This window comes from Electrona antarctica (genome assembly GCF_951216825.1).
Source record: "Electrona antarctica genome assembly, chromosome: 23".
NCBI lineage: Eukaryota > Metazoa > Chordata > Actinopteri > Myctophiformes > Myctophidae > Electrona > Electrona antarctica.
The window spans coordinates 39,034,682-39,057,181 of record NC_136804.1 but is presented as its reverse complement, the minus strand read 5'-3'; the positions used below and the strand labels follow the sequence as shown (position 1 = coordinate 39,057,181).

The following is a 22,500-nucleotide window of genomic DNA, read 5'->3' as shown; positions in this document are numbered from 1 at the left end:
CAGTCGGTCTAAAATCTGCCGACACGGAGAGACGAACAAGCAGAAGTTAATCAAACAGGCAACGGCGAAAACAGACACATCAGACGAGACAATGTGGACAGTGCAGAGTGGGACGGACGGATGGACAGACATACGGATGGACGGATGGACAGACGGACGGACGGCCCACCAGCATGCAGAGGACGACATGGTGACGCCTCACAGGAGAGAGAAGCTCTCCGTTTAGAAGAGAGTAAGAACACATGTCTCACAGAACAGTTAGTCCCAGAGTCAGCAGCTCACATGTGGACTACAAGTCCCACGGGCAGCAGCTCACATGTGGACTACAAGTCCCACAGGCAGCAGCTCACATGTGGACTACAAGTCCCAGAGGCAGCAGCTCACATGTGGACTACAAGTCCCAGAGGCAGGCAGCAGCTCACATGTGGACTACAAGTCCCAGAGGCAGCAGCTCACATGTGGACTACAAGTCCCACGGGCAGCAGCTCACATGTGGACTACAAGTCCCTGAGGCAACAGCTCACATGTGGACTACAAGTCCAAGAGGCAGGCAGCAGCTCACATGTGGACTACAAGTCCCAGAGGCAGGCAGCAGCTCACATGTGGACTACAAGTCCCAGGGGCAGCAGCTCACATGCTCACAAGTCCCAGAGGTATATATGCACAGCAGCAGCCATTTTTGGAAAATAACTCTTCCTACTTCCGGGCCCGCTTCCCTACTTCCTTCACAGGCGTTACCAAGGATACTAATTAAGGCTCTGTTCCATTTAGTGTACAGTGGTTCTCAAACGTCTTAATGCACAGGACCCCCATAGCTCTGAGAGGGTACGTCTTAATGTACAGGACCCCCATAGCTCTGAGAGGGTACGTCTTAATGTACAGGACCCCCATAGCTCTGAGAGGGTACGTCTTAATGTACAGGACCCCCATAGCTCTGAGAGGGTACGTCTTAATGTACAGGACCCCCATAGCTCTGAGAGGGTACGTCTTAATGTACAGGACCCCCATAACTCTGAGAGGGTACGTCTTAATGTACAGGACCCCCATAGCTCTGAGAGGGTACGTCTTAATGTACAGGACCCCCATAACTCTGAGATCATTAACACTGACTCTGTTTGACCAGAATGGAACAGAGCCTTCATTAGCATCATTACCACTGACTCTGTTTGACCAGAATGGATCAGAGCCTTCATTAGCATCATTAACACAGACTCTGTTTGACCAGAATGGAACAGAGCCTTCATTAGTATCATTAACACTGACTCAACAGAGCCTTCATTAGCATCATTAACACTGACTCTGTTTGACCAGAATGGATCAGAGCCTTCATTAGCATCATTAACACTGACTCTGTTTGACCAGAATGGATCAGAGCCTTCATTAGCATCATTAACACTGACTCTGTTTGACCAGAATGGAGCAGAGCCTTCATTAGCATCATTAACACTGACTCTGTTTGACCAGAATGGAACAGAGCCTTCATTAGCATCATTAACACAGACTCTGTTTGACCAGAATGGAACAGAGCCTTCATTAGTATCATTAACACCGACTCTGTTTGACCAGAATGGAACAGAGCCTTCATTAGCATCATTAACATTGACTCTGTTTGACCAGAATGGAACAGAGCCTTCATTAGCATCATTAACACTGACTCTGTCTGACCAGAATGGAACAGAGCCTTCATTAACACTGACTGTTTGACCAGAATGGAACAGAGCCTTCATTAGCATCATTAACACTGACTCTGTTTGACCAGAATGGAACAGAGCCTTCATTAGCATCATTAACACTGACTCTGTTTGACCAGAATGGAACAGAGCCTTCATTAGCATCATTAACACCGACTCTGTTTGACCAGAATGGAACAGAGCCTTTATTAGCATCATTAACACTGACTCTGTTTGACCAGAATGGAACAGAGCCTTCATTAGCATCATTAACACTGACTCTGTTTGACCAGAATGGAACAGAGCCTTCATTAGCATCATTAACACTGACTCTGTTTGACCAGAATGGAACAGAGCCTTCATTAGCATCATTAACACTGACTCTGTTTGACCAGAATGGAACAGAGCCTTCATTAGCATCATTAACACTGACTCTGTTTGACCAGAATGGAACAGAGCCTTCATTAGCGTCATTAACACTGACTCTGTTTGACCAGAATGGAACAGAGCCTTCATTAGCGTCATTAACACTGACTCTGTTTGACCAGAATGGAACAGAGCCTTCATTAGCATCATTAACACTGACTGTTTGACCAGAATGGAACAGAGCCTTCATTAGCATCATTAACACTGACTCTGTTTGACCTGAATGGAACAGAGCCTTCGTTAGTGTCATCGGTAACACCTGTGAAGGAAGCAGGCAAGGGGGAGGAGTTATCCTGTGTGCATAGAGCCCGTGACAACACTGTTAAAGAGATCTGATTGGTTAGATTGGAGGAGGGGGGGAGGGGAAGGGGGTGTGGCCTACTGTACCTCCAGTAGAGTTCCTGGCCTTGCCCGATACTTTGGGCTGGGAGAGGGAGATGACCTTTGCCCTTTGACCCAGAGCTGAGGTCACATGACAACAGAGACGAATGGCCCGTTAACGAACACAACCACAGATGGGAGATGAAGTTCACTTGCACTACAAACAGCCCCGTTTGGAACCTCACTTTCACTACAGCCCCGTTTGGAACCTTTACTAAAAATGTCGTTAGCCGGATTGGTGGTACTGGCGGGGGGGTGGTTCTTCTTTGACTGAGACAGCCGTGGCACCGGCTGATTACATTTAACACTTACAGCGCTAGCATTTATTGACAAATTATGATATTATTCACGCCAGCATTTTTCCCCAGTTGAGCTCTTATTTTGAAGAGCCACATTTCCAGACTTCCGGAACTGATCATAAACTAGGAAGTTGGACGGTGCGTGTTTAGGTCTCGTGTATCAGGCGGAGCTAACCCAGTGCACGGGAGGGCTTCACATCGTCGGCTCTGTGCCGTCGAATAAACCTTGTTTTGACCAAAAATGCCATCTGGGACCAGGAATAGGAGATACAGGCGGTTGAAAGAAACAGATAGAATGGATGGTTATGACGACGACGATCTAAGATGGGCGACCCAGTGTTATGACAACAGCTAGCAACCCGATGCTAACGTAAGTAGCATTATGACTTGAAGCCCAAAGCTAATTGATAACCGGGTACTCAATAAGCTTAGCTTATTGATAACGGGTACTCAATAAGCTTAGCTTATTAATAACGGGTACTCAAAAAGGTTATCTGATTTTTTTTGGGGGGGGTATCGGATATCGAGCTCCATCCCTAGTGAGGTTCCAAACAGAACCTCTTCTATAAGAGCAAATAGCAGAGAGTGAGGTTCCAAATGGGGCTACTTTCTCACACACACACACACACACACACACACACACACACACACACACACACACACACACACACACACACACACACACACACACACACACACACACACACACACACACACACACACACACACACACACACACACACACACACACACACACACACAGGAGACAGTGGGATGTGGTGTTTTGTCAAATGTAAACCCTCGTCTCTCTTTGGGTTGGTGTAGTACTTTTTTGGCATCGACTGGACCTGATTAATTTTTAATCTTTGGACAATCTTTAGACAAGCCTTTAGACTTTAGACAAATGTTAGAACACCAAAAAGGGGTTCCCGCCCAGAATGGGTTAAGCGTTGGCACGCCAAGCGTGGCGTCTGGGCTCACCTCCCCGGCTGAAGGTCCCTGCCATGTCCTCCTTGGAGCCCATCACCTGCTTCATCAGGACGCCGATCTTAGGCTGCCTCAGCTTGTCTGACGACTCTGAGCACCAGAAAATAAACTATCAATCTGACCAGAATAAACACGACGGATGACACTTCATACATTTATTTGTATTAACCTTTATTTAACCCAGGGTTCCCCAATTCATTTTCCTCGAGGGCCATATTTTGACTAGGGTACCAGGCTGGGGGCCGAGTCCGCACGCGTGAGGTCGAGGTCTTGCCCTGAAAATTCATTTTCAGGGCAGGACCCCATTTGAAAATGATGCCCAGTTTGACATGCATAGGCTACTGACCCCCATTTAATGCAATTTATATCTGGGACCCCGCCCCCCAAAAAAATAAAATAAAAATTGAAATTCTTCCGCGGGCCGCAAATGGCCCGCGGGCCGCCTATTGGGGAACCCTGATTTAACCAGTAAAAACCACATTGAGACTGAAGTGTCTTTTACACAAGTGTGAACTGGCCAACAGAAGAGGAGACATCAGTGACACAGCTCTGCCACTAACAATAAATGCGAGACAATAACAGGACAAACATGCAACGATCATAAATCTCTCATGACAGATCAATCTGACCAGTGTAAACATGACAGATGATTGACAGGTGACACTTTATCAATCTGACCAGTCACTTCATCTGATGAGTCTAAGGCCCGCCCCCAAACCACACCAATGGTAATGATATGGTAACACTCAGAGTGTTTGAAGATGCGTGGAGGTGTAGTGACTCAGGGTGTTACCATATCATAATGTGATGAGGAGGTGTAGTGACTCAGGGTGTTACCATATCATAATGTGAGGAGGTGTAGTGACTCAGGGTGTTACCATATCATAATGTGAGGAGGTGTAGTGACTCAGGGTGTTACCATATCATAATGTGAGGAGGTGTAGTGACTCAGGGTGTTACCATATCATAATGTGAGGAGGTGTAGTGACTCAGGGTGTTACCATATCATAATGTGTGGAGGTGTAGTGACTCAGGGTGTTACCATATCATAATGTGATGAGGAGGTGTAGTGACTCAGGGTGTTACCATATCATAATGTGAGGAGGTGTAGTGACTCAGGGTGTCACCATATCATAATGTGTGGAGGTGTAGTGACTCAGGGTGTTACCATATCATAATGTGATGAGGAGGTGTAGTGACTCAGGGTGTTACCATATCATAATGTGATGAGGAGGTGTAGTGACTCAGGGTGTTACCATATCATAATGTGAGGAGGTGTAGTGATTCAGGGTGTTACCATATCATAATGTGAGGAGGTGTAGTGACTCAGGGTGTTACCATATCATAATGTGAGGAGGTGTAGTGACTCAGGGTGTTACCATATCATAATGTGAGGAGGTGTAGTGACTCAGGGTGTTACCATATCATAATGTGATGAGGAGGTGTAGTGACTCAGGGTGTTACCATATCATAATGTGAGGAGGTGTAGTGACTCAGGGTGTTACCATATCATAATGTGTGGAGGTGTAGTGACTCAGGGTGTTACCATATCATAATGTGAGGAGGTGTAGTGACTCAGGGTGTTACCATATCATAATGTGAGGAGGAGGTGTAGTGACTCAGGGTGTTACCATATCATAATGTGATGAGGTGTAGTGACTCAGGGTGTTACCATATCATAATGTGATGAGGAGGTGTAGTGACTCAGGGTGTTACCATATCATAATGTGATGAGGTGTAGTGATTCAGGGTGTTACCATATCATAATGTGATGAGGTGTAGTGACTCAGGGTGTTACCATATCATAATGTGAGGAGGTGTAGTGACTCAGGGTGTTGCCATATCATAATGTGTGGAGGTGTAGTGACTCAGGGTGTTACCATATCATAATGTGATGAGGTGTAGTGATTCAGGGTGTTACCATATCATAATGTGATGAGGTGTAGTGACTCAGGGTGTTACCATATCATAATGTGAGGAGGTGTAGTGACTCAGGGTGTTACCATATCATAATGTGAGGAGGTGTAGTGACTCAGGGTGTTGCCATATCATAATGTGTGGAGGTGTAGTGACTCAGGGTGTTACCATATCATAATGTGATGAGGTGTAGTGATTCAGGGTGTTACCATATCATAATGTGATGAGGAGGTGTAGTGACTCAGGGTGTTACCATATCATAATGTGTGGAGGTGTAGTGACTCAGGGTGTTACCATATCATAATGTGAGGAGGTGTAGTGACTCAGGGTGTTACCATATCATAATGTGATGAGGAGGTGTAGTGACTCAGGGTGTTACCATATCATAATGTGATGAGGAGGTGTAGTGACTCAGGGTGTTACCATATCATAATGTGATGAGGTGTAGTGACTCAGGGTGTTACCATATCATAATGTGAGGAGGTGTAGTGACTCAGGGTGTTACCATATCATAATGTGAGGAGGTGTAGTGACTCAGGGTGTTACCATATCATAATGTGATGAGGAGGTGTAGTGACTCAGGGTGTTACCATATCATAATGTGATGAGGAGGTGTAGTGACTCAGGGTGTTACCATATCATAATGTGATGAGGAGGTGTAGTGACTCAGGGTGTTACCATATCATAATGTGTGGAGGTGTAGTGACTCAGGGTGTTACCATATCATAATGTGATGAGGAGGTGTAGTGACTCAGGGTGTTACCATATCATAATGTGAGGAGGTGTAGTGACTCAGGGTGTTACCATATCATAATGTGATGAGGAGGTGTAGTGACTCAGGGTGTTACCATATCATAATGTGAGGAGGTGTAGTGACTCAGGGTGTTACCATATCATAATGTGAGGAGGTGTAGTGACTCAGGGTGTTACCATATCATAATGTGAGGAGGTGTAGTGACTCAGGGTGTTACCATATCATAATGTGATGAGGAGGTGTAGTGACTCAGGGTGTTACCATATCATAATGTGTGGAGGTGTAGTGACTCAGGGTGTTACCATATCATAATGTGATGAGGAGGTGTAGTGACTCAGGGTGTTACCATATCATAATGTGAGGAGGTGTAGTGACTCAGGGTGTTACCATATCATAATGTGATGAGGAGGTGTAGTGACTCAGGGTGTTACCATATCATAATGTGATGAGGAGGTGTAGTGACTCAGGGTGTTACCATATCATAATGTGAGGAGGTGTAGTGACTCAGGGTGTTACCATATCATAATGTGAGGAGGTGTAGTGATTCAGGGTGTTACCATATCATAATGTGAGGAGGTGTAGTGATTCAAGGTGTTACCATATCATAATGTGAGGAGGTGTAGTGACTCAGGGTGTTACCATATCATAATGTGATGAGGTGTAGTGATTCAGGGTGTTACCATATCATAATGTGATGAGGAGGTGTAGTGACTCAGGGTGTTACCATATCATAATGTGAGGAGGTGTAGTGACTCAGGGTGTTACCATATCATAATGTGTGGAGGTGTAGTGACTCAGGGTGTTACCATATCATAATGTGAGGAGGTGTAGTGACTCAGGGTGTTACCATATCATAATGTGATGAGGAGGTGTAGTGACTCAGGGTGTTACCATATCATAATGTGAGGAGGTGTAGTGACTCAGGGTGTTACCATATCATAATGTGAGGAGGTGTAGTGACTCAGGGTGTTACCATATCATAATGTGATGAGGAGGTGTAGTGACTCAGGGTGTTACCATATCATAATGTGAGGAGGTGTAGTGACTCAGGGTGTTACCATATCATAATGTGATGAGGAGGTGTAGTGACTCAGGGTGTTACCATATCATAATGTGAGGAGGTGTAGTGACTCAGGGTGTTACCATATCATAATGTGAGGAGGTGTAGTGACTCAGGGTGTTACCATATCATAATGTGAGGAGGTGTAGTGACTCAGGGTGTTACCATATCATAATGTGAGGAGGTGTAGTGACTCAGGGTGTTACCATATCATAATGTGATGAGGAGGTGTAGTGATTCAGGGTGTTACCATATCATAATGTGAGGAGGTGTAGTGACTCAGGGTGTTACCATATCATAATGTGTGGAGGTGTAGTGACTCAGGGTGTTACCATATCATAATGTGAGGAGGTGTAGTGACTCAGGGTGTTACCATATCATAATGTGATGAGGAGGTGTAGTGACTCAGGGTGTTAACATATCATAATGTGATGAGGAGGTGTAGTGACTCAGGGTGTTACCATATCATAATGTGATGAGGAGGTGTAGTGACTCAGGGTGTTAACATATCATAATGTGATGAGGAGGTGTAGTGACTCAGGGTGTTACCATATCATAATGTGAGGAGGTGTAGTGACTCAGGGTGTTACCATATCATAATGTGAGGAGGTGTAGTGACTCAGGGTGTTACCATATCATAATGTGAGGAGGTGTAGTGACTCAGGGTGTTACCATATCATAATGTGATGAGGAGGTGTAGTGACTCAGGGTGTTACCATATCATAATGTGTGGAGGTGTAGTGACTCAGGGTGTTACCATATCATAATGTGAGGAGGTGTAGTGACTCAGGGTGTTACCATATCATAATGTGATGAGGAGGTGTAGTGACTCAGGGTGTTACCATATCATAATGTGATGAGGAGGTGTAGTGACTCAGGGTGTTACCATATCATAATGTGAGGAGGTGTAGTGACTCAGGGTGTTACCATATCATAATGTGAGGAGGTGTAGTGACTCAGGGTGTTACCATATCATAATGTGATGAGGAGGTGTAGTGACTCAGGGTGTTACCATATCATAATGTGAGGAGGTGTAGTGACTCAGGGTGTTACCATATCATAATGTGAGGAGGTGTAGTGATTCAGGGTGTTACCATATCATAATGTGAGGAGGTGTAGTGACTCAGGGTGTTACCATATCATAATGTGATGAGGAGGTGTAGTGATTCAAGGTGTTACCATATCATAATGTGAGGAGGTGTAGTGACTCAGGGTGTTACCATATCATAATGTGAGGAGGTGTAGTGACTCAGGGTGTTACCATATCATAATGTGAGGAGGTGTAGTGACTCAGGGTGTTACCATATCATAATGTGATGAGGAGGTGTAGTGACTCAGGGTGTTACCATATCATAATGTGAGGAGGTGTAGTGACTCAGGGTGTTACCATATCATAATGTGAGGAGGAGGTGTAGTGACTCAGGGTGTTACCATATCATAATGTGAGGAGGTGTAGTGACTCAGGGTGTTACCATATCATAATGTGATGAGGAGGTGTAGTGACTCAGGGTGTCACCATATCATAATGTGAGGAGGTGTAGTGACTCAGGGTGTCACCATATCATAATGTGATGAGGAGGTGTAGTGACTCAGGGTGTTACCATATCATAATGTGAGGAGGTGTAGTGACTCAGGGTGTTACCATATCATAATGTGAGGAGGTGTAGTGACTCAGGGTGTTACCATATCATAATGTGATGAGGTGTAGTGATTCAGGGTGTTACCATATCATAATGTGAGGAGGTGTAGTGACTCAGGGTGTTACCATATCATAATGTGAGGAGGTGTAGTGACTCAGGGTGTTACCATATCATAATGTGAGGAGGTGTAGTGACTCAGGGTGTTACCATATCATAATGTGAGGAGGTGTAGTGACTCAGGGTGTTACCATATCATAATGTGATGAGGTGTAGTGACTCAGGGTGTGTCCGTACCTGACGTGCTCATGTGCGAGGAGGTGAAGTGACTCAGCGTGTTCCTCCCGCTGCTCTCGTTGTAGGAAGGCATGGAGCTGATGATGGCCTGGAGGTACTTCTCCTGCTCCAGGCTGGTGGAGTCAGCCTGGGACGGAACTAGAGGACGAGAGGAGATGAGAGGAGATCTTTAGAACTGCTCTGGTGGAGTGAAGAGGCTTACCAGAGCTGGGGGCGTTGGGGGACTAGAAGCTTACCAGAGCTGGGGGCGTTGGGGGACTAGAAGCTTACCAGAGCTGGGGGCGTTGGGGGACTAGAAGCTTACCAGAGCTGGGGGTGTTGGGGGACTAGAAGCTTACCAGAGCTGGGGGTGTTGGGGGACTAGAAGCTTACCAGAGCTGGGGGCGTTGGGGGACTAGAAGCTTAGCAGAGCTGGGGGTGTTGGGGGACTAGAAGCTTACCAGAGCTGGGGCTGTTGGGGGACTAGAAGCTTACCAGAGCTGGGGGCGTTGGGGGACTAGAAGCTTACCAGAGCTGGGGCTGTTGGGGGACTAGAAGCTTACCAGAGCTGGGGGCGTTGGGGGAGTAGAAGCTTACCAGAGCTGGGGGCGTTGGGGGACTAGAAGCTTACCAGAGCTGGGGGCGTTGGGGGAGTAGAAGCTTACCAGAGCTGGGGGCGTTGGGGGACTAGAAGCTTACCAGAGCTGGGGGCGTTGGGGGACTAGAAGCTTACCAGAGCTGGGGGCGTTGGGGGACTAGAAGCTTACCAGAGCTGGGGGCATTGGGGGACTAGAAGCTTAGCAGAGCTGGGGGCGTTGGGGGAGTAGAAGCTTACCAGAGCTGGGGGCGTTGGGGGACTAGAAGCTTACCAGAGCTGGGGGCGTTGGGGGAGTAGAAGCTTACCAGAGCTGGGGGCGTTGGGGGACTAGAAGCTTACCAGAGCTGGGGGTGTTGGGGGACTAGAAGCTTAGCAGAGCTGGGGGTGTTGGGGGACTAGAAGCTTACCAGAGCTGGGGCTGTTGGGGGACTAGAAGCTTACCAGAGCTGGGGGCGTTGGGGGACTAGAAGCTTACCAGACCTGGGGGCGTTGGGGGACTAGAAGCTTACCAGAGCTGGGGGTGTTGGGGAACTAGAAGCTTAGCAGAGCTGGGGGCGTTGGGGGACTAGAAGCTTACCAGAGCTGGGGGTGTTGGGGGACTAGAAGCTTACCAGAGCTGGGGGTGTTGGGGGACTAGAAGCTTACCAGAGCTGGGGGTGTTGGGGGACTTGAAGAAGCCCGCCACTCCCTTGGCGTGGAGGCCGGCTGAGCGCAGCAGCACCGCCTTGGTCCGCGAGTTCCTCCAGCAGACCACGGGGAAGCGGTTCTGGCGGTAACAGCGAGAGATCCGCTGGATGGTGGAGTCTGGGATGCTCTGAGGCACGATGAGCAGGCCGGGATAGCTGTGGAAACACACAGGTACATGTGCCACACACACACACACACACACACACACACAGGCACGCGCGCACACGCACAAAACACTTCAAAGGTTAACCCATTTAGGCCTGACGTCGAAATTTAAAAAATGTCTTTTTAAAATGTATTTTTTTTTTTTTAAAACCTCATGTTTTTATATCAGTGGTTCTCAATATTTCATGTCAAGGACCCCAAAAGTCATATGTAATTGGCCGCCGACCCCCATCTGAAAATATGTTGTTCCAGGGACCCCCCCAGAAGTTAAAATTTGAATTAAAAATGTTCGCTCTGAAAGAATATATTCAAAGCTTTGCACTACATTTTCACGATTTTTCAACAATAGCAGACCTACAAGCTCGTAGCGCCTATTTTTCAGTAGCTAAAGCATAACATAATGCTTAAAACACCAACAAGGGTTCAGTAGCTAAAGCATAACATAATGCTTAAAACACCAACAAGGGTTCAGTAGCTAAAGCATAACATAATGCTATAAACACCAACAAGGGTTCAGTAGCTAAAGCATAACATAATGCTATAAACACCAACAAGGGTTCAGTAGCTAAAGCATAACATAATGCTATAAACACCAACAAGGGTTCAGTAGCTAAAGCATAACATAATGCTATAAACACCAACAAGGGTTCAGTAGCTAAAGCACAACATAATGCTATAAACACCAACAAGGGTTCAGTAGCTAAAGCATAACATAATGCTATAAACACCAACAAGGGTTCAGTAGCTAAAGCATAACATAATGCTATAAACACCAACAAGGGTTCAGTAGCTAAAGCATAACATAATGCTAAACACCAACAAGGGTTCAGTAGCTAAAGCATAACATAATGCTATAAACACCAACAAGGGTTCAGTAGCTAAAGCATAACATAATGCTATAAACACCAACAAGGGTTCAGTAGCTAAAGCATAACATAATGCTAAACACCAACAAGGGTTCAGTAGCTAAAGCATAACATAATGCTATAAACACCAAAAAGGGTTCAGTAGCTAAAGCATAACATAATGCTATAAACACCAACAAGGGTTCAGTAGCTAAAGCATAACATAATGCTATAAACACCAACAAGGGTTCAGTAGCTAAAGCATAACATAATGCTATAAACACCAACAAGGGTACAGTAGCTAAAGCATAACATAATGATTAAAACACCAACAAGGGTTCAGTAGCTAAAGCATAACATAATGCTATAAACACCAACAAGGGTTCAGTAGCTAAAGCATAACATAATGCTATAAACACCAACAAGGGTTCAGTAGCTAAAGCATAACATAATGCTAAACACCAACAAGGGTTCAGTAGCTAAAGCATAACATAATGCTTAAAACACCAACAAGGGTTCAGTAGCTAAAGCATAACATAATGCTATAAACACCAACAAGGGTTCAGTAGCTAAAGCATAACATAATGCTATAAACACCAACAAGGGTTCAGTAGCTAAAGCATAACATAATGCTAAACACCAACAAGGGTTCAGTAGCTAAAGCATAACATAATGCTATAAACACCAACAAGGGTTCAGTAGCTACAGCATAACATAATGCTATAAACACCAACAAGGGTTCAGTAGCTAAAGCATAACATAATGCTATAAACACCAACAAAGGTTCAGTAGCTAAAGCATAACATAATGCTATAAACACCAACAAGGGTTCAGTAGCTAAAGCATAACATAATGCTATAAACACCAACAAGGGTTCAGTAGCTAAAGCATAACATAATGCTATAAACACCAACAAGGGTTCAGTAGCTACAGCATAACATAATGCTATAAACACCAACAAGGGTTCAGTAGCTAAAGCATAACATAATGCTATAAACACCAACAAGGGTTCAGTAGCTACAGCATAACATAATGCTATAAACACCAACAAGGGTTCAGTAGCTAAAGCATAACATAATGCTATAAACACCAACAAGGGTTCAGTAGCTAAAGCATAACATAATGCTAAACACCAACAAGGGTTCAGTAGCTAAAGCATAACATAATGCTTAAAACACCAACAAGGGTTCAGTAGCTAAAGCATAACATAATGCTATAAACACCAACAAGGGTTCAGTAGCTAAAGCATAACATAATGCTTTAAACACCAACAAGGGTTCAGTAGCTAAAGCATAACATAATGCTATAAACACCAACAAGGGTTCAGTAGCTAAAGCATAACATAATGCTATAAACACCAACAAGGGTTCAGTAGCTACAGCATAACATAATGCTATAAACACCAACAAGGGTTCAGTAGCTAAAGCATAACATAATGCTATAAACACCAACAAGGGTTCAGTAGCTAAAGCATAACATAATGCTAAACACCAACAAGGGTTCAGTAGCTAAAGCATAACATAATGCTTAAAACACCAACAAGGGTTCAGTAGCTAAAGCATAACATAATGCTATAAACACCAACAAGGGTTCAGTAGCTAAAGCATAACATAATGCTATAAACACCAACAAGGGTACAGTAGCTAAAGCATAACATAATGCTTAAAACACCAACAAGGGTTCAGTAGCTAAAGCATAACATAATGCTATAAACACCAACAAGGGTTCAGTAGCTAAAGCATAACATAATGCTAAACACCAACAAGGGTTCAGTAGCTAAAGCATAACATAATGCTATAAACACCAACAAGGGTTCAGTAGCTAAAGCATAACATAATGCTAAACACCAACAAGGGTTCAGTAGCTAAAGCATAACATAATGCTAAACACCAACAAGGGTTCAGTAGCTAAAGCATAACATAATGCTATAAACACCAACAAGGGTTCAGTAGCTAAAGCATAACATAATGCTATAAACACCAACAAGGGTTCAGTAGCTAAAGCATAACATAATGCTATAAACACCAACAAGGGTTCAGTAGCTAAAGCATAACATAATGCTATAAACACCAACAAGGGTTCAGTAGCTAAAGCATAACATAATGCTATAAACACCAACAAGGGTCCAGTAGCTAAAGCATAACATAATGCTAAACACCAACAAGGGTTCAGTAGCTAAAGCATAACATAATGCTATAAACACCAACAAGGGTTCAGTAGCTAAAGCATAACATAATGCTATAAACACCAACAAGGGTTCAGTAGCTAAAGCATAACATAATGCTTAAAACACCAACAAGGGTTCAGTAGCTAAAGCATAACATAATGCTAAACACCAACAAGGGTTCAGTAGCTAAAGCATAACATAATGCTTAAAACACCAACAAGGGTTCAGTAGCTAAAGCATAACATAATGCTATAAACACCAACAAGGGTTCAGTAGCTAAAGCATAACATAATGCTATAAACACCAACAAGGGTTCAGTAGCTAAAGCATAACATAATGCTTAAAACACCAACAAGGGTTCAGTAGCTAAAGCATAACATAATGCTAAACACCAACAAGGGTTCAGTAGCTAAAGCATAACATAATGCTTAAAACACCAACAAGGGTTCAGTAGCTAAAGCACAACATAATGCTATAAACACCAACAAGGGTTCAGTAGCTAAAGCATAACATAATGCTATAAACAACAACAAGGGTTCAGTAGCTAAAGCACAACATAATGCTATAAACACCAACAAGGGTTCAGTAGCTAAAGCACAACATAATGCTTAAAACACCAACAAGGGTTCAGTAGCTAAAGCATAACATAATGCTATAAACACCAACAAGGGTTCAGTAGCTAAAGCATAACATAATGCTATAAACACCAACAAGGGTTCAGTAGCTAAAGCATAACATAATGCTTAAAACACCAACAAGGGTTCAGTAGCTAAAGCATAACATAATGCTTAAAACACCAACAAGGGTTCAGTAGCTAAAGCACAACATAATGCTATAAACACCAACAAGGGTTCAGTAGCTAAAGCACAACATAATGCTATAAACACCAACAAGGGTTCAGTAGCTAAAGCACAACATAATGCTATAAACACCAACAAGGGTTCAGTAGCTAAAGCATAACATAATGCTATAAACACCAACAAGGGTTCAGTAGCTAAAGCACAACATAATGCTTAAAACACCAACAAGGATTCAGTAGCTAAAGCATAACATAATGCTATAAACACCAACAAGGGTTCAGTAGCTAAAGCATAACATAATGCTATAAACACCAACAAGGGTTCAGTAGCTAAAGCATAACATAATGCGTAAAACACCAACAAGGGTTCAGTAGCTAAAGCATAACATAATGCTTAAAACACCAACAAGGGTTCAGTAGCTAAAGCATAACATAATGCTATAAACACCAACAAGGGTTCAGTAGCTAAAGCATAACATAATGCTATAAACACCAACAAGGGTTCAGTAGCTAAAGCATAACATAATGCTATAAACACCAACAAGGGTTCAGTAGCTAAAGCATAACATAATGCGTAAAACACCAACAAGGGTTCAGTAGCTAAAGCATAACATAATGCTTAAAACACCAACAAGGGTTCAGTAGCTAAAGCATAACATAATGCTATAAACACCAACAAGGGTTCAGTAGCTAAAGCATAACATAATGCTATAAACACCAACAAGGGTTCAGTAGCTAAAGCATAACATAATACTATAAACACCAACAAGGGTTCAGTAGCTAAAGCATAACATAATGCTATAAACACCAACAAGGGTTCAGTAGCTAAAGCATAACATAATGCTATAAACACCAACAAGGGTTCAGTAGCTAAAGCATAACATAATGCGTAAAACACCAACAGGGTTCACTTCCCGCCCAGAACGGGTTAAAAAGGATGAAGTGACTGGTTCACAACCAGTGTTGATTTCAACGACTAAAACTATGACGACATTTTTTCTTCGATGACCTTTGACCCTGACAAAATATATTGACAATTTCATCAACAAATGCAAACTAGACTAAAATGTCAGGGAGGGACTAGTGGAGAAGAGATCCAGTAGAACTAAATGTCAGGGAGGGACTAGTGGAGAAAAGATCCAGTAGAACTAAATGTCAGGGAGGGACTAGTGGAGAAGAGATCCAGTAGAACTAAATGTCAGGGAGGGACTAGTGGAGAAGAGATTCAGTAGAACTAAATGTCAGGGAGGGACTAGTGGAGAAGAGATCCAGTAGAACTAAATGTCAGGGAGGGACTAGTGGAGAAGAGATTCAGTAGAACTAAATGTCAGGGAGGGACTAGTGGAGAAGAGATCCAGTAGAACTAAATGTCAGGGAGGGACTAGTGGAGAAGAGATCCAGTAGAACTAAATGTCAGGGAGGGACTAGTGGAGAAGAGATTCAGTAGAACTAAATGTCAGGGAGGGACTAGTGGAGAAGAGATCCAGTAGAACTAAATGTCAGGGAGGGACTAGTGGAGAAGAGATTCAGTAGAACTAAATGTCAGGGAGGGACTAGTGGAGAAGAGATCCAGTAGAACTAAATGTCAGGGAGGGACTAGTGGAGAAGAGATCCAGTAGAACTAAATGTCAGGGAGGGACTAGTGGAGAAGAGATTCAGTAGAACTAAATGTCAGGGAGGGACTAGTGGAGAAGAGATCCAGTAGAACTAAATGTCAGGGAGGGACTAGTGGAGAAGAGATCCAGTAGAACTAAATGTCAGGGAGGGACTAGTGGAGAAGAGATCCAGTAGAACTAAATGTCAGGGAGGGACTAGTGGAGAAGAGATCCAGTAGAACTAAATGTCAGGGAGGGACTAGTGGAGAAGAGATCCAGTAGAACTAAATGTCAGGGAGGGACTAGTGGAGAAGAGATCCAGTAGAACTAAATGTCAGGGAGGGACTAGTGGAGAAGAGATCCAGTAGAACTAAATGTCAGGGAGGGACTAGTGGAGAAGAGATCCAGTAGAACTAAATGTCAGGGAGGGACTAGTGGAGAAGAGATCCAGTAGAACTAAATGTCAGGGAGGGACTAGTGGAGAAGAGATCCAGTAGAACTAAATGTCAGGGAGGGACTAGTGGAGAAGAGATCCAGTAGAACTAAATGTCAGGGAGGGACTAGTGGAGAAGAGATCCAGTAGAACTAAATGTCAGGGAGGGACTAGTGGAGAAGAGATCCAGTAGAACTAAATGTCAGGGAGGGACTAGTGGAGAAGAGATCCAGTAGAACTAAATGTCAGGGAGGGACTAGTGGAGAAGAGATCCAGTAGAACTAAATGTCAGGGAGGGACAAGTGGAGAAGAGATCCAGTAGAACTAAATGTCAGGGAGGGACTAGTGGAGAAGAGATCCAGTAGAACTAAATGTCAGGGAGGGACTAGTGGAGAAGAGATCCAGTAGAACTAAATGTCAGGGAGGGACTAGTGGAGAAGAGATCCAGTAGAACTAAATGTCAGGGAGGGACTAGTGGAGAAGAGATCCAGTAGAACTAAATGTCAGGGAGGGACTAGTGGAGAAGAGATCCAGTAGAACTAAATGTCAGGGAGGGACTAGTGGAGAAGAGATCCAGTAGAACTAAATGTGAGGGAGGGACTAGTGGAGAAGAGATCCAGTAGAACTAAATGTCAGGGAGGGACTAGTGGAGAAGAGATCCAGTAGAACTAAATGTCAGGGAGGGACTAGTGGAGAAGAGATCCAGTAGAACTAAATGTCAGGGAGGGACTAGTGGAGAAGAGATCCAGTAGAACTAAATGTCAGGGAGGGACAAGTGGAGAAGAGATCCAGTAGAACTAAATGTCAGGGAGGGACTAGTGGAGAAGAGATCCAGTAGAACTAAATGTCAGGGAGGGACTAGTGGAGAAGAGATCCAGTAGAACTAAATGTCAGGGAGGGACTAGTGGAGAAGAGATCCAGTAGAACTAAATGTCAGGGAGGGACTAGTGGAGAAGAGATCCAGTAGAACTAAATGTCAGGGAGGGACTAGTGGAGAAGAGATCCAGTAGAACTAAATGTGAGGGAGGGACTAGTGGAGAAGAGATCCAGTAGAACTAAAGTTAAATGAAGCTCAAAAGTGACGTAATTGAGCTTGTAGATCTGCTATTGTCAGAGTACAGCACCTGAGCGCAACCCAACATAATATGACTTGTCTTTTAGTTCTACTGGATCTCTGCTACACTCTGGATCTACTGGATCTCTGCTACACTCTGGATCTACTGGATCTCTGCTACACTCTGGATCTACTGGATCTCTGCTACACTCTGGATCTACTGGATCTCTGCTACACTTTGGATCTACTGGATCTCTGCTAAGCTTCTTCAAGTGGTTCCTGAGATAAAACCAAACAATGTGTGCTCACCTCCTGCAGACCGTGTACATGCGGTTGACCGTAGAGATGCGGAACGGTTCGTTCTTGGATCGGGTCAGGCTGTTACTGAGCGTGCCCAGACCGAGCCGCTGGTAGTCACGGCAACAGGCCCGCTCCACCACGTTGGACATGGTCTGGCGGTCCGACGACCGTATGGTGGACGAGAGAGTGAGAGAGGAGGGGTCACACTCCTCTGAGACTGGAGAGGCAGGCACACGCACACACACACACATTGTTGATTGATAATTCAATATAAGACATAACATTGCTCCCAGGTGAGGTTCTTAATTCCCTGTTCACGGTTTATAAACCTCTGTAAACCTCTCCGTATACACATCATCCTAAATGTTCCAGAAAGGGTGGAATGTGCTGTGTGTGCGTGCGTATGGGCGTGTGTGTGCGCGTGTGCGTGTGTGTGCGTGTGTGCGTGTGCGTACCTGAGATCTCGTCCTCGTCCATCTCAGACTGGAAGCTGCTCCGGTTCTCCCAGGTTGGAGGAGAATACTTCTTCCTGGTCACGTACTGACGGCCGATGGTCCTCTTAGCACTCTTTACCAGGTTCTTAGACAGGGTCCTGGAGAGAGAGAGAGAGAGAGAGAGATGGTCCTCTTAGCACTCTTTACCAGGTTCTTAGACAGGGTCCTGGAGAGAGAGAGAGATGGTCCTCTTAGCACTCTTTACCAGGTTCTTAGACAGGGTCCTGGAGAGAGAGAGAGAGATGGTCCTAGCCTGGCTTGGCCAGCCTCATAACGGATTCACTGAAGATTCTTCCCAGCATATGAGTCTGGACTTCGGCCATAGGCAGCTTGACAAGTGGGCGTTAGTAGTTGCTTTGACAGACAGATCCATCTAGCCAATCAGCACCACACAGTGCGCTGGTGCGCTCCTCATACCACGCTTAAAACAACAAGGTCTGTTATAGTTTCTAATTTATACGTGAGCGAGATATGTCGGATATATGTCAGAGTCTATATCTGAAATAACTGCTGTTCTTATCGTTTCTTTGTAAACTTTTAAACTTGTTGCGTTGAGGGCAGCCATTGTTGTTTTGAAAGTACTGCAGCATGAATGTTACGTCACCATATACACATGAACCAATCAGAGGCTGCTTTTCACTGTTGTACAGACAGCCGTTGAAACACAGTCACTGATTGGCCCCGATCATTTTCTGATTTCTCCAGCTTCCGCATACTCTCTGCCAATGAGCCCGAGTCCAGACTCATATATGCGGGGAAGAATCTTCAGTGAATCCCCGCTATGAGGCTGGCCAAGCCAGGCTACTCTTTAGCAGGTTCTTAGAGAGTCCTGGAGAGAGAGAGAGAGTTAGAGAGACATCAGTCTTTACTGGAGAGAGAGAGAGAGATGGTCCGCTTAGCACTCTTTACCAGATTCTTAGAGTCCTGGAGGGAGAGAGAGAGAGATGGTCCTCTTAGCACTCTTTACCAGGTTCTTAGACAGGGTCCTGAGAGAGAGAGAGAGAGATGGTCCTCTTAGCACTCTTTACCAGGTTCTTAGACAGGGTCCTGAGAGAGAGAGAGAGAGATGGTCCTCTTAGCACTCTTTACCAGGTTCTTATACAGGGTCCTGAGAGAGAGACAGAGAGAGAGAGATGGTCCTCTTAGCACTCTTTACCAGGTTCTTAGACAGGGTCCTGAGAGAGAGAGAGAGATGGTCCTCTTAGCACTCTTTACCAGGTTCTTAGACAGGGTCCTGAGAGAGAGAGATGGTCCTCTTAGCACTCTTTACCAGGTTCTTAGACAGGGTCCTGAGAGAGAGAGAGATGGTCCTCTTAGCACTCTTTACCAGGTTCTTAGACAGGGTCCTGGTTCAGAGACTGGTTCTTGTACTTGGTTATGGTTAGGGGTTAGGGGGACAGTAAGGTGAAGGGGTAGGGTTAGGGGTTAGGGTTAGGGGGACAGTAAGGTGAAGGGTTAGGGGTTAGGGTTATGGTTAGGGGTTAGGGGGACAGTAAGGTGAAGGGGTAGGGTTAGGGGTTAGGGTTAGGGGGACAGTAAGGTGAAGGGTTAGGGTTAGGGGTTAGGGTTAGGGGGACAGTAAGGTGAAGGGTTAGGGGTTAGGGTTATGGTTAGGGGTTAGGGGGACAGTAAGGTGAAGGGGTAGGGTTAGGGGTTAGGGTTAGGGGGACAGTAAGGGGTAGGGTTAGGGGTTAGGGTTAGGGGGACAGTAAGGTGAAGGGTTAGGGTTAGGGGGACAGTAAGGTGAAGGGTTAGGGGTTATGGTTATGGTTAGGGGTTAGGGGGACAGTAACAGGTCTTACTTTAAGGACTGGTTCTTGTCCTTGGTCTTGTGCTCCACCACCATCTTGCCACTGTGTCCCACGGTGAAGGGGTGGGGTTAGGGGTTAGGGGTTAGGGGGACAGTAAGGTGAAGGGTTAGGGTTAGGGGGACAGTAAGGTGAAGGGTTAGGGGTTATGGTTAGGGGTTAGGGGGACAGTAAGGTGAAGGGGTAGGGTTAGGGGGACAGTAAGGTGAAGGGTTAGGGGTTAGGGTTATGGTTAGGGGTTAGGGGGACAGTAAGGTGAAGGGTTAGGCGTTATGGTTAGGGGTTAGGGGGACAGTAACAGGTCTTACTTTAAGGACTGGTTCTTGTCCTTGGTCTTGTGCTCCACCACCATCTTGCCACTGTGCCCCACGGTGAAGGGGTAGGGTTAGGGGTTAGGGGGACAGTAAGGTGAAGGGTTAGGGTTAGGGGTTAGGGTTAGGGGTTATGGTTAGGGGTTAGGGGGACAGTAACAGGTCTTACTTTAAGGACTGGTTCTTGTCCTTGGTCTTGTGCTCCACCACCATCTTGCCACTGTGTCCCACGGTGAAGGCGAAGGTTCCCTGGACGTGCTGCGGGTAGCGCAGCTTGTGCATGTGTTTCCTGAAGACCTCGGCCAGGTCCGACGCCACCTCCTCGTCGAAGGCAATCTTCATCAGCTGCAGGCGGAATATTTAATAACCAAGTTGTCACCGAAGACACTCATTCTTAAAGGTGGGGTTTATGTGCATAATGAGGGGAAGACTCTTCTCCTTTCTGGCTCCCAAACTATGGAATGAACTTCCCATTACAGTCAGAACTACAGACTCACTCCCAATCTAAACTATGGAATGAACTTCCCATTACAGTCAGAACTACAGACTCACTCCCAATCTAAACTATGGAATGAACTTCCCATTGCAGTCAGAACTACAGACTCACTCCCAATCTAAACTATGGAATGAACTTCCCATTGCAGTCAGAACTACAGACTCACTCCCAATCTAAACTATGGAATGAACTTCCCATTACAGTCAGAACTACAGACTCACTCCCAATCTAAACTATGGAATGAACTTCCCATTGCAGTCAGAACTACAGACTCACTCCCAATCTAAACTATGGAATGAACTTTCCATTACAGTCAGAACTACAGACTCACTCCCAATCTAAACTATGGAATGAACTTCCCATTACAGTCAGAACTACAGACTCACTCCCAATCTAAACTATGGAATGAACTTCCCATTAGTCAGAAATACAGACTCACTCCCAATCTAAACTATGGAATGAACTTCCCATTACAGTCAGAACTACAGACTCACTCCCAATCTAAACTATGGAATGAACTTCCCATTGCAGTCAGAACTGCAGACTCACTCCCAATCTAAACTATGGAATGAACTTCCCATTACAGTCAGAACTACAGACTCACTCCCAATCTAAACTATGGAATGAACTTCCCAATGCAGTCAGAACTACAGACTCACTCCCAATCTAAACTATGGAATGAACTTCCCAATGCAGTCAGAACTACAGACTCACCCCCAATCTTCCACCGTAGTCTGAAAAACCACCTCATCAGAGTCCAACCTACCTGGAAGGTGCAGGAACGGAGCTGTAAGCCCTCCTGGATGAACTGGTCCATGGGCAGAGACACAGAGATCCTCTTCTCCTTGGTCAGCGAGGCCACGGGGAAGGACCGGGTCACCACCTGCTCACCCACTGTGGACCAACAATACAAACAATACATTAAATTAATAACGACAGAGATTTTAAATAAAAAAAATAAGGTGTAATGGGAGTTTATTCCAGGCCGTCGGGCCATAGAACCAGAAAGCTGCTTCGCTGTGCATTATAAACGCTAATCTTGTCCGAACCCGCCCAATATCGTTCTTAGCATGGAAGGAGTTAACAAAAAGTTAATTCCGAGCCCTGTAATTGGACATTACAGTATCCTTACAAGTACAAGGCATAACGGGGGGGTAAAATATGTGGTTGCTCAACAAAATTGGAGAGTACTCAAAATCAATCAATCAAAAGAAGAATGAAATCAAGCCTGAATACTGTACATATGTACCAGAAGTTATGAAAATATGAAGCGTGGTGCGTGTGTGTGTGCTCACCCAGGGGGTCGGTGGGCGTGCCCTTGAAGATGAGCCGGTAGGTGGT

General features: G+C 44.9%; 1 protein-coding gene across 1 annotated transcript in view; it reads right to left on the bottom strand.

The window, feature by feature from the left end:
• Nucleotides 1-22,500, bottom strand: part of sbf1 (SET binding factor 1) — a 129,577-nt gene that overhangs the window by 18,738 nt on the left and 88,339 nt on the right. Inside the window, 9 exon segments of the mRNA XM_079494800.1 lie at nt 2,484-2,558; nt 3,758-3,853; nt 9,429-9,566; nt 10,651-10,847; nt 18,060-18,267; nt 18,506-18,642; nt 20,833-21,008; nt 21,926-22,053; nt 22,455-22,500. Coding sequence (XP_079350926.1) covers nt 2,484-2,558; nt 3,758-3,853; nt 9,429-9,566; nt 10,651-10,847; nt 18,060-18,267; nt 18,506-18,642; nt 20,833-21,008; nt 21,926-22,053; nt 22,455-22,500 — 1,201 coding nt within the window.